At 38.5% G+C, this 12893-nt stretch overlaps 1 protein-coding gene across 2 annotated transcripts in view; it reads left to right on the forward strand.

The window, feature by feature from the left end:
• The first annotated feature begins 2702 nt into the window (after positions 1-2702).
• The window catches only part of LOC145442289 (ATP-citrate synthase-like), a 36412-nt gene continuing 26221 nt past the window's right edge, over positions 2703-12893 (forward strand). For both annotated transcript variants that reach the window (XM_080320184.1, XM_080320185.1), the window contains exons 1-8: positions 2703-2962; positions 4234-4419; positions 5816-5929; positions 6908-6984; positions 7453-7532; positions 7596-7648; positions 8690-8886; positions 12520-12718. In XM_080320184.1, coding sequence (XP_080176310.1) covers positions 2807-2962; positions 4234-4419; positions 5816-5929; positions 6908-6984; positions 7453-7532; positions 7596-7648; positions 8690-8886; positions 12520-12718 — 1062 coding nt within the window. In that variant the 5' untranslated portion in view covers positions 2703-2806. The remainder of the gene's footprint in view (positions 2963-4233; positions 4420-5815; positions 5930-6907; positions 6985-7452; positions 7533-7595; positions 7649-8689; positions 8887-12519; positions 12719-12893) is intronic.

Genomic DNA, 12893 nt, shown 5'->3' on the forward strand with positions numbered 1-12893 from the left:
GATCATTCCTATATCTAATACCGAATACTGAGAGAGAGAATTTATTCGGTCCATGAACATTGATAATACACAGTTACATAAATACAAAGCAAAGTATATATAATTCAGAACCAGGCTGTAGCGAAGGGATCGGGAGATCATCAAGTCAGCTACAGCCTGAAAGGATGGTTGTAATATGAAACTTATCACATAATATACTACATTTGCAAGCAAAAAATATAACATATTCGCAATGTATCAGAAACAGATGAAAAACTAAGTGGGATCACAGTAGGTAACCTGAATAGGCGAGATAATACAATTGCACTGGCTACAGGAACACAAACTAGGCAAAGAGATGCTGATTGACACATTTATAAAGAATGTTCATATTTTCCTACAAGATATTCGTGAAACATTTGTTTAAAGATATGGAGTGGTTTATCTTTAATATGGGGTGGAATGGAGTTCCATATACGAGGACCTTGGAAACTGATAGTCTTAGGATGTTCTCGGGGTAAGAATAGATTCATAGAAGAGCCTCGGGTATTGTGTGAATGGTGACTGGTGAGATGAGTGAAATAGTCTAGGAAGATTTCTGGTAGGCTCTCATTGTAGTAGCCATGCATGAGCTTACCTATTTCATATAAGTGGATATCTTCAACTTTTAAGAGTTAAGAGTTTTTACTGTGCGAGCATTTTTCTGTACCACCACCACTGCCGTGTGTTATGTATTTTGGTTGGATGAAAATAAAGACTCTCTCTCTCTCTCTCACACACACACACACACACACAATATTTCCGATGAATATTCGCTGTTCAGTGTGGTTACCATATATGTCCTCGTTTTTCAGGGAATCCAAAATGTCCTCTACTCCACAGTGGTGAAAAAAAAGTAGTACCTTACCACGATTACGACGGCTTCAAAAAACTCAAAAGCAACCTCACCCGAACTAATAACTCCCTTCGGTCGAAAAAAAAACAGAATCTTCTCGCGTACCTCTCTTTCTCTCTCTATCTCTCGATTCGGCTCACTGAATATGAGACGTCGATTGAAAGAACCCGGAAATCCGGAATCCGAACCGGTTCATTCGGTTTTTAAATCCCATGCAAGAGGATTTGCCGGCATTCGCGGCATGCATCATCTGCAAGTGGCGACATTGTTGAAGGAAATCGTGCATGCTATGACGACGGTGATGGCACACATCCACGCGAATTTGCGCTTCTCATTTATTTGCTAGATTTAGTACTGCTTATCTCGAAGATCTGCGTTTTTAAATATAGTATTAGTATCAGCATTTCGTGTTTGCTTCAAATGATGTTACCGTATGTTGTGAAGTTGGCTTACTAAATAACGTCGTCGTGTGCAGTTGACCGCATAAAATGTACCAAAGAACGGTCTATGAGATGTTAGCATGACGCATGCCCTCAGAAAATGTTTAGTTGAGGTGCTCAAGATCAAGAAAAGCAGGCTACGGCACCATTCAATGGTAAAATTCGTGTGTTGATATTTATATTCAGATTGACTATGTAAACAAGGTCAGTGTGAACACCAATACATTGGGAACCGTTGATACCCATGTGCCTGTATGGAATCGGTGTCCTGTGCTCACTATGTTTTATTTTTTCAATTATTTTTTATCAAGTTACTTTAACTTGGAAAATCATCGCTGCTCACCTGATATATCAGGCCCAGGCCGATGTGGCATGGTAATTGTTGACGTGCACCTATTTGAAGTAGCATGGTATAATTATAATATAACAACTGAAAGATTTTCCGAAATTAGATTAGAATTTTCTAATTATAACTATGCTGGGTCTAGTCTACTTTACTTTCTTATCCACAACTCACAAGGATATCACGATTCAGTTTTCCCCATGAACAGGTCAATATTTATGGCATTTACAATCGGTTTATGATTAGGTTGAGAGAGAGAGAATTTATTCGGTTCAATGTACATTGATAATATATAATTGAATAGTATATTCATATTGAAATGTGTCAGCCGAAAATATTCGGGTTCATTTCAATATGAATATACTATCCAATTGTATATTGAAGTTCTGTACCTCAAAGAAGCTGTGATAATATATAGATAAATACAAAGCAAAGTATATATAATTCAATTCAGAACCAGGCTGTAGCGAAGGGATTGGGAGATTATCAAGTCAGCTACAGCCTGAAAGGATCGTTGTAATATGAAACTTATAACAGAATATAGCACGTTGGCAAAGCAAAAAATATAACATGTTCGCGATACAGATGAAAAACTGAGCAGAATCATTCACAGTAGGTAACCTAGAGAATGGACGAGATGGCACTGGCACACAATGGCACTGGCTACAGGAACACAAACTAGGCAAAGAGATGCTGAGGTGTCATAAAATTAGGGTTAGGTTGGGGTCGCATAAAATTAAGAATTAGAATTACTGGAAACTTGAGAATTGAATTCTATTCCAAATAAGGAAGAAATACATGAAAAAACCGAGTTCAGTTCATATCAAATCAGTTGATTCTCATAAGCAATTAAGCATGAGAATGGCGAATGTCTGTATACACTGCTTGGCTCATCCCGCACTGAACAGAAAAATTAGAAATTATAGATTAGAATGGGAATTGGAGCATAGAAACAACTCACAAATCGGGTTGAAGATTGAAGGCATTTTGCTTCACCAAATCTAATGAACATGTGAGGCTCTGATAGAATTGAATTTTATGGAATTTTATTTAATGACATAATTTTGTGCCTCTCAGTTGAACACGTAATTATACTGCTTGGTTCGATATCTGTTATTCCATGCTGTGCCGTGATTAGAGTCAGCAACCATGTCAGCCAAGGCAGTCACAGAAGCCACTGCAAAGAACCTCCTTTCCAAGCATTTGAAGACGCCTCAGTTGAAGAATCGCTTCAAATTTGTCTCCGTAAAAGGAACCTCCGACTGGGCTCAAATAATCCAATCGAACCTTTGGCTGTCAAATGAGGTTGGTGAATTTCGGCCAAACTTGCCAATCTAGCTGGTTGACGGTCAACTAACCGTACTGTATTTTTTGCATAGTTCTTGTTCGAGTTGCGTATTTTGAAAAGTGGTTAGTTCTAGTTCTAGTTGTGCTTGTGCATTAAAAAAAATAGTTGCTGAACAACCACAAAATATGTGTCATAGTTTGGTGTGAATCGTGATACCAGTGTTGAAGCCATTGATAGCTCAGAGACATCTATACTTTACTAACACTGGCATAGCCAGGGATGGGTTTGGGGGTCGAAACCCCTCCCATTTCGAACTTGTACTGATGTTGATGTGGAAAGCCAATCCGATTCCATTAAAATAAAAATTATTTGTTTCGGAATTGTGTTTTAGTTAGTTGCTGATTTTTATATGTCGTTAGGTCTAGTTGTTGGTCTTGAAAAGTGAGTACCGTAATTTTCCATGTATAATGCGCAAAATTTTACCGATTCTTTGCCCTAAAATAGGGGCGTGCGTATTATACATGGGTACAGCAAGCCTTAAAAAAATCCCTCGAACAAAAACTTGAAATCACACCTTTCTTCATGTTTGTTTAAATCGCGCATCACCTCTAGCGATTGGGCCCCGTAATTCGTATTATAGAGTGTAACGCGCTGCCAAATAGAGAAGCGTGTAGCCAATTAACGAAAAGCGTGTTTCTAATTAACGAGAGTCGTCTGCAAAGCACGCGATCTCTTACTGAGTTGGTTTGCCGTATGTACGCGAGCGAAATTAGGTCGCTGATTGCTACAAGCGTGCGCGATCATTATGTCATGATTGTTCGACAGTGACATCGCAAAACAACAACATCGAATACTAAACCGCAACTATTCATGTACTCATTTACTGCGAATGCAGGGTGCGTACTATACATGGGTACAGGCTTTTTCCCAGAATATACACGTCATTTTAAGGGTGCGTATTATACATGGGGGCGCACTATATTCGGAAAATTACGGTAGTTCTAATTCTTGCTGCGCCATTTTAAAAAGAAGTAGTTCTAGTTCTAGCTGCTCATTTTCACATTCAAGTAGTTCTAGTTGCGTACTTCGAAAATCAAGTATAACTAGTTCTAGTTCTAGTGGCACATTTTCAAAATTAGGTACTGTAGTTCTAGTTGCGAGCTCTCAAAATTCAATAGTTCTAGTTTTAATTGCGCATTTTGAAAATCCAGTAATTCGCACAGGTCTGATATCAGTGCACGGTGTTGCATTACTCGCATAATTTAATTCCTTTCGCATTTCCCTCCAGAAACTCATTGCGAAACCGGACCAGCTCATAAAAAGACGCGGAAAACTTGGCTTGGTCGAATTAAACGTAGATGTGGATGGTGCCAAGAAATGGATCAGCGACAGAGTGGATAAAGACATTACCGTCGGCAATTCTACAGGACCGTTGAAAAACTTTATAGTGGAATCGTTTGTTCCCCATCAGCAGGTATTTCAGTTTTTGCTATTTGCTATTCGAAGTACCATTCAAATTATATTTATGCTTGATAATATTGTACAGACAACCGATATTGTCAGAAATTGACAAGGAGCGTATCATTTCAGTACTCGTGAAAGTAGGCCTATCTCTTACTGCTTGACTCGAACCATTAGATTTAATACTCGATCACTCAAATCATTGTGCCCAGCACTAGTAATGAATGATCACACAGCTTTGAAAGAGGGGTTAATTTTTTATTTCAATCCTACCAATTTAGAAACTCCGCTACTATCGTAATCACCATTTTGTCAAGTCCATTGTATTTAGCTTGGGTGTATTGTATTGTTAGTCGCATGCATGTTATCTATAAGACGTTAATGGGACTTCTTAAAGTATCACTTTTGTGTCAAGTGTTTTAGACTTTTAAGGGATCGACTGTATAATATGATGATTTATTGGTATTGCTGCAGTACGATGCTATTGATTTTATGAAATCACCGGATTCCTGTTCTTTCCTCTTGGGAGTGTGCGAAGTATCATTCAATATCGGGCTCTGTACAATATGACAAAGCATGGGATGAATTGACATTGATCAATGGCGCTTTAAATTAAAAGCTGGTTAAGTTAACGGTGAAGCGTTACGTTTTCTTGATTGGCAGGCAATGTCTCTGCTAATTTCGTTCATTCTGTTGATAATTTGTTGCGATCTAATGCTAGAAATAATTGAAATGCTTTAATTACTTTACGCTTCATGTCTACTATCGTGAGGACGTCACAACACAACATGATGTGGATAGATGAAATATGACCCTTTTATGCTACCGCAAGGTAAATAATGCCTTTTCCACACCACATTAAAAATGACGGTATTTTTTCGACCATGCCCATTTCATTGCACTTTATCACAATGCTGGAATATGCAGATATGTCATTTCCACAGACGTGATTTGCTTTGTACTACATGTTCATATACTGCGACGGTACCAATCAAGGTTTACAGCCTTCCACCGTGGAAAAACTATCAAACCTATAATTCCTCTTGATAAATCAACTCTTAGTAACAAGGAGCATATATTTTCAGTACTCGAAAAAATAATCTCTCGCTACTGCACTCAAATCATCAGAATTAATACTCGATTCATTGTGCTCAGTCGGAGGCTAACTGGTCCTGGCGAATTCAGGGATAGCCTAGTAATTTTGAAGCCTCTGCTACGATTGCTGGGTGCTGGCATTATAATTTTGTGTCAAATGAAGAATGCTATGTGTTGTTCAGACCAACTCATATCATTTTTCTAGAACAGGATAACCTAGCAATTTTGAAGCCAATGCCACATTAACTTTGTAATCTATTTTAATTTATAAGTAGGCTATAACATATCTAACATTTGTGTCATTACTTGTGCAGAATGAAGAGTTCTACGTGTGTATTCACGGCACACGGGAAGGAGATGCTATTCTTTTCTACCACGAAGGCGGTGTTGATATTGGGGATGTGGATTCAAAAGCTAATAAAATCGAGGTAACGTTAATGCTATTTTTATATTGGTTGAATCATATTACAACACAGTATCAGGTATCTCATTTAGTGAATCGATGAATTTTGCTTTGAAAATGAGGTGTACGAACAATCCCTTCTGTTCTCAATTCTAAAATATCTATCCTGTGGAAAAGCTGAGTTGGATTGTCTTTCTGAAACGGAGAAATTCAAAGTATTCAGCGTTGATACGCAAGTAGAACTATTCAATTCAATTTATTGCTAACAATTTCATTGTTTCAAAACATCACAAGACTGCGATACAATGAAAGATAGGAAGGTGTCGAAACAACTTGGAGTAGTCTTCGAGTCACCCACCTGACCTAGATGGCGTTAAAAAGGAGGCATCTACAGTAAATGAGAAGTAAAAGAAGATAATATAAAAGGACAGGCGACAAAAAGTGATGGCATCTTTCGGAATCCGAGGTCGATATGTGAGGTCGTGGTCCGGTAAACTAGATGGCCGACTAGTTTTGGTTCAGTAAAAATTGTTTGTATTAGGACTTGAATGCTTACATAGGCCTACTCAATGACTGTCTGATAGCCGACACGATACTGCTCCACACTGCAGGTTCTACCTAATTACAAGCAGAAGTGCCGTTTCCAATCTATTTTACATTAATTCCCAATGTCACTATCCAAACTCTATCACAGTTATAACGATGTAAATGCCTGAAAAAACATCACTCACCTTTCAGGGATATCTGGAACAGGATGTTTGGTCATATCGAAGTGTCGAAATTTGCCAGCATGAATATTATTATTTCAAAAATTGATCAAAATTTCGATTTTAGATTGCATGGTTTCCACTGGTCGGAATGGACTTAAATTTGGTGTGTAGAGATTTTTTCGGCAATCTGACAATTTATTCACTTAACCAAGCAAAATTTGGATAAAAAATTCGTAGTTTTGAACAAGCCGAGTGTATGCGTAGATGAGTCGAACTATCCGAATGCTTCTTAGATTGACATTGACGAAAAGTGCGATCCAGAATCTGTGTGCACGCAACTGCTTGGCAGCGTTGGGGCGGAGGCTCAAAGGTGAGTTGAAAAATCAGGTTCATTTCAAATTAACTCTCTACTACTGAGGAAGATTCTCCAGGGATTTGTATTGATTTGGGCTGTGACACTGACTTCAGTAATATCAATGACTGCTTTGGGATATAGGCTAATACTGGGTCTATGCCTTGGAGACTTATCTTGATAGCTAGCACTGTAGGTTTTCGCTTTAATGAACAGTTTAATTTTATATTGTTATTGGAATATTCCTGAATATTTTCGGCTGACACTCGTCAGGGGTAACCATCTGCAACTAGCAGAGGATTGGAAAGAACATTGTATATCAACAATCGTATCACTAAATATTTGATATATAGTACAGGTAATTCTATTTTGAAGTTCTATATCTCCAACAGTTTTTAATGAAATGTAGCCTAGACCTACTTGCAATGCCATGGGGAATAAAACTATTCCCAACTGTAATAATTGAGTCATTCTTTTATCTTTCAGTGTGCTGAAAGGCTTCATTTGCGATCTTTTTGAAATGTATCGCAACCTTCACTTCACCTATCTGGAAATTAATCCTCTGGGTATGTCGCAAATTTATGGGCTCGTTAAATATGGTTTTTTGAATGCATGTTGTGTTTTTCTAGTTGTGTGCGGGTCCGATATCTTCGTACTGGACGTGGCGGGAAAACTGGATCAGGTCAGCACTGGCTAAGTTTTATATTTTGAAAAATTAATTTGAATTTTGGAAATTGTGTTTATTGAAATTTACCTTTTACTTATTTCCGTGGATCTTTTGTAGAATTGAGTAAGGATATAATATTTCCTTAATATAGAATTGAAGAATGTACTGAAAGTATTAGTAAATTGGAAGCAAAACGGTTTTAGGAGGTAGTTTTGTAACAGTAAGGAGTTAGTTTACTTTTGTGAAATATTCAGTTATCAGTACCTTGACTGGTCCTTGATAATCCCTCTAATCATGAAGTGACTGCGGCACGGATCATGTAATGCAATTACATGTCAACACAATTACATTTCGATAGTGTTGAACTTGATTTGTATTTCCTACCTTAATCGTTGCTAACCTGGCGAACCGTAGGCCTACCGCTAAACTGCGATCCCAGGTTTTAGTCACCAGCTAGTCACAAACGCAAAAATTGAATAATAAAGACAAGACGGTCACAAATCTCACGATATTGCCTCCCGATTACAATGAAATAATTTGTGAAGCCCCCAACTCGTTTCCTAAGCGTCTTGGTCTTGGCAGTGTCTGGGCAATTGCATACGTCAAGGCAATATGTCCATTCATATCCGCAAATTCCCCTCCCATGGAATGCTATTACCATCGTCGTAGCCGTATCAGCTAGTGAGGAATAGTGATGTTGAACACAGGACAATAGCTTAGTTTGAACAACAACACCAATATTTTCGATATGAATTCAATTTCAGCATTTGAAAAGACTTTTCTAAGTGTTATTCCGAAACCTAAAATCAGGATTTGGGCTGTAAAATATGACCGCCGCGTGTTGGTGACCACTGATTTGGTATATCAACAGCAATAGGTTACAATTACCTAAGAAGTTCTTGGCATAAATCGCTAACTACGGCAGCGCTAGGTTGCTAAAATATTTAACGTGTTTTGAATATAACAACCATCATCACTCACCTCCTGGCACCTTCCCTGCTACTGAAACACGTGTATCTATATGAGGCAAATTTCCAACGTACGGTTTTTCGTCAGTGTGCCGAGTACTTGTGCGCCAGGCAGTGGGGCGAAATCGAATTCCCGCCTCCTTTTGGAAGAGAGGCTTACCGAGAAGAGGCGTACATCGCCGATCTCGACGCTAAGAGCGGGGCATCGTTGAAATTGACTATTCTCAACCCCAGCGGGCGTATTTGGACGATGGTGGCTGGGGGTGGTGCCTCAGTTGTCTACAGGTATGGACACTAATTGTATTGTTGCTGTAGGCTGCCTCTGTCCTTTTCTTAGGTCATGATCACTGGCCAGTCATGATTATTTATGGCATTTGAGGTAACAAATTTTTGTGTTGGTTTTAAATACACACATCGACAGGAATTGTAAAGAGCGCGTTTCAACTGAAGAATTTCATTTTTTTTTATAAAATGTATTCCATGAAAGGCAAATGAAAATGTCAAATAAATTCTGAAAAATGCCAAAAACTAGCTATTTTGCACTGCAGTTAATGATGAATATGTCTGTCAGGGTAGTAACCAAGCCAAAATGCAGTCAGAGTCAGAAGTCAAGCTCACGTTTATAGTTCTGACTGGAGTCAAGTCGAGTCATTTTAGATTTATCACCGAGTCCAAGTCAGCCAGCAGAGGGTCGAGTCCGAGTCATGGTGTTATGACTCGAGTCCGAGTACAAGTCATTGCGTTGAATGCCCAGTTTCCAGTTAAAGTCTCGTTAAACCCACTTTTTATAACTATGTTTGGTGATATCGAATGGTTCGCATTTATAATTAATAATTTTTGTCACTTTTAGCAGTTTCTGGTCGCATTTTCAAGTACCGGTACCAGTACCAATAGACGAAATCCCAATAGTATGGTTACTTTACTATTCTTCGAAATTACAATGAAATGTCGGTCTTGGCCGTCTGAGTCTCGAGTCGTATGACTTGCTTCGATTCATTTCCGCATTTTGAAAAAATAACTTGAGTCAAGTCGAGTCGAGTCAGAAAATCTTGACTCTAGTCATTACAACCCTGCTTGCTGTTTGCTGTCTGGAATTCGTTGTAGGCTGTGCGTCGTTTTCAGTTTTGTAATCCCAATCCAAGATGTCTTTGAAGGCTATGCGCATTGACAAATCATTGTCCAATTTCAAGCACACTTCCGGTTCACGAGGTAGCACGCAATGCACAATGCTTCCGACGATTTTGGTATGTCACTGTCGTGTTATGATTACTTACTCCTCACGCGTAGTATGCAATTCGTCGAACTGCAGTAAATCGCAGGATATTAATTTCGAAGATTCTCTGAATTACCAACATTATTATGCTTATAAAGGAAACGTATCGGATATTACAGTTGTTCTGATGTGAATGTGTTTCTTTTTACGAGAATATTCTGCGTATGTCTGTTTTGAGTCTTTCAGGTTCACGTCGTGTTCTGTGGTTTGTCTCTTTGTAAAAAAAACAACAAAATATCACATGGACACACCATGGCATGCAAAAAATACTCTCGACTCTAAATTAGACCTTTGAAAAACCGAGTGCCCCAGTGATTTTATTCAAGTGTTAGATCTTGTGTTGAATATTCGAGTATTACGATGGACAGTATGGAATGGTTCGTAAATTGATAATACTTTCTGTACCTTAAGGTAGTTCAAACAAATTTTTGGCAATTTCTTTAATAAGTAATTATCGAACTACCCATCATAAATACTATTATTTCAAATCCAAAATTTTGAACACCAACTACTTCACTTCCACCAGTTGGAATTGAACCAAATATACTTTGCATTGTTCTTCTAGACAACTCAACAATTTCATGGGAGACTGCCAGTCAAATTAGAATCTTTTTAAATAGAAAATTTGTTAGTTTTGCATCAACAGGTTGGAATTCAGCCAGATTTGGTATGCGGTGTTATTTATTTAGCCAACCTAACAATTTTATCGAATAGCCAGTAAAATTTGAAGAAAAATATTTATTTTTGAATAACACTAATGTGACCACAAGTAATGCAATGTTAATTTTGCATCACAATAAAGTTTCTTTGGTATTCTTGACCATACCGATTCATGGCACTTTGTGCCAATGCTGTGAGTTGGTCACGATGTCGGTGTCATTCTGATTGAGGGCATTGTTCATCAGCGTTGCAGAGGGTCTTCCTTTTTCCGTTCTCCTTTCATCTCATCTCAAACGTTTTCGACTTGACGACACTGTCATTAGGTTTTCGAATTATGTGTGCAAGAAATTTAGCTTGTTGGTGATCAATGAATGATGAGAGATCTTTAGTGCGACAGATTCTCTGAAGATTCTGATTGCTAATTTTGAAGGCGTTCGAGTGTAGCCTAAATGTACCGGTACTATTTTTCGCAAAAATTATCTGTACCAGACATCCAGGACGTTCTTTTGATTTTCCGAAAGAGACCATACACTGCAGCCATATGTGGGTCGACTTCTCACAAAGGCATTCAGAAATTTTTATTCTTGTACCAATCCAAATTCTGAAGTTTCCAATCAGGTATGCTGTGATAAAACCAATATGCTGTTACAATGCTTCCACTTTATTAAATAGTATCGAAACTATAATTCTCGTTGATAAATTGACTCCTAATGGCTAGGACAAGGTTGTAACCAAGTCACAAGGTTCCGAGTCACAAGTCAAAACTTTTATAGTTTTGACTCGAGTTAAGTCGACACATTTTCAATGCACCACCGAGTCAAGTCCGAGTCCAAGTTTGCTAGTAGAGGGCCGAGTCCGAGTCAGTGTTTTGATTTGAGTCTGAGTCAAGCTCACTGATCAGTAGGGCTGTTCAAAAATAACTTTATTTTTCCCGATTCAAGCCGGTCACCTCTTAAATCGTCAGGTTACCCTAAAAAACGCTGCACACCAAATTTGGTTCAATTCTAACAAGTATAGGGCTCCGCAGATCCAATTGAATTTTTTAATTTAAATAGGAAAATTAAAAAAAAAATTTTTCAATTTTTTCTGTCAACCCCATGAAATTGTTGAGCTGTCTTCAGAGACCATGCAAGACAAATTTGACTCAATTCCAACTAGTAGAAGCGGAGTTATTGGAGTTTTTCGTTGATATTTCTCGGATTATCCTTGATTGGTGGATAATCCACGATTTATCAACGAAAAACTCACATAACTCCGCTTCTACTGGTCGGAATTGACTCAAATTTGTTTTGCAACGTCTTTGAAGACAGCTCTACAATTTCATGGGGTTGGCAAAAAAATTTGGAAATTTTTTTTAAATAATTTTCCTGTTTAAATTAAAAAATTCAATTGGATCCGCGGAGCCCTATACTTGTTAGAATTGAACCAAATTTGGTGTGCAGCGTTTTTTAGGGTAACCTGACGATTTAAGAGGTGACCGGCTTGAATCGGGAAAAAAAAGTTATTTTTGAAGAGCCCTACTGATCAGTTTTCAGTTCAATCCGGTTCAACCCACCTTTTTCAACTCTGCCCGAGTGTAATAGAATGGCTCTCATTCATAATATAGTAATTTTCCTCAGTCTTAACAGTTTCTGGCCCTATTTTCCCAGTATCAGGACTGATAGACGAAATACCGATAATGTGGCGACTTTACTATTCTTTGAAGTTGAAATGCCTGTCTTGGCCGTCCTAGTCTCGAGTCGTGCACAATGACTCGAGTACAAGTCGAGTCAATACAAAAATAGTCTCGAGTCAAGACGAGTCACCAAAAAATCGACTGTCGAGTCATGACTCGAGTCATTACAACCCTGGGTTAGGAGCATACAATTTTGGTGCGGTACTCGAACAAATCATCTCCCACTAGTCGACTCGAATGTATGGAATTAATACTCGATTCAGATTTGAGTACTCGAGTACAAATCTTCCTGATTTGAATTTTTGTACAGCGACACTATTTGTGACCTCGGCGGCGCTTTGGAACTGGCCAATTACGGAGAGTATAGCGGCGCTCCCAGCGAACAACAAACGTACGATTACGCGCGCACCATTCTGTCTTTGATGACGAGGGAAAAACGTACCGGCGGTAAAGTTCTCATCATCGGCGGTGGCATCGCAAATTTCACAAACGTGGCGGCCACGTTCAAGGTGCGTAGTTGTGGTTCTTCTAACATGACATCTCTCTCTTCAAACTTGGAAGACCGGATAATACCAATTGTCTAATCACACTTATTAGAGTCAAATTCGGGAAATCTAATTGGAATATGATTTGTGAACTGCTTCGGTGTTCTCATTTTAATTTTATCTAATTCCCGGATGTCCT

Source organism: Botryllus schlosseri, chromosome 7 (assembly GCF_051294905.1).
Source record: "Botryllus schlosseri isolate E-star chromosome 7, Bs_hap1, whole genome shotgun sequence".
Classification (NCBI taxonomy): domain Eukaryota; kingdom Metazoa; phylum Chordata; class Ascidiacea; order Stolidobranchia; family Styelidae; genus Botryllus; species Botryllus schlosseri.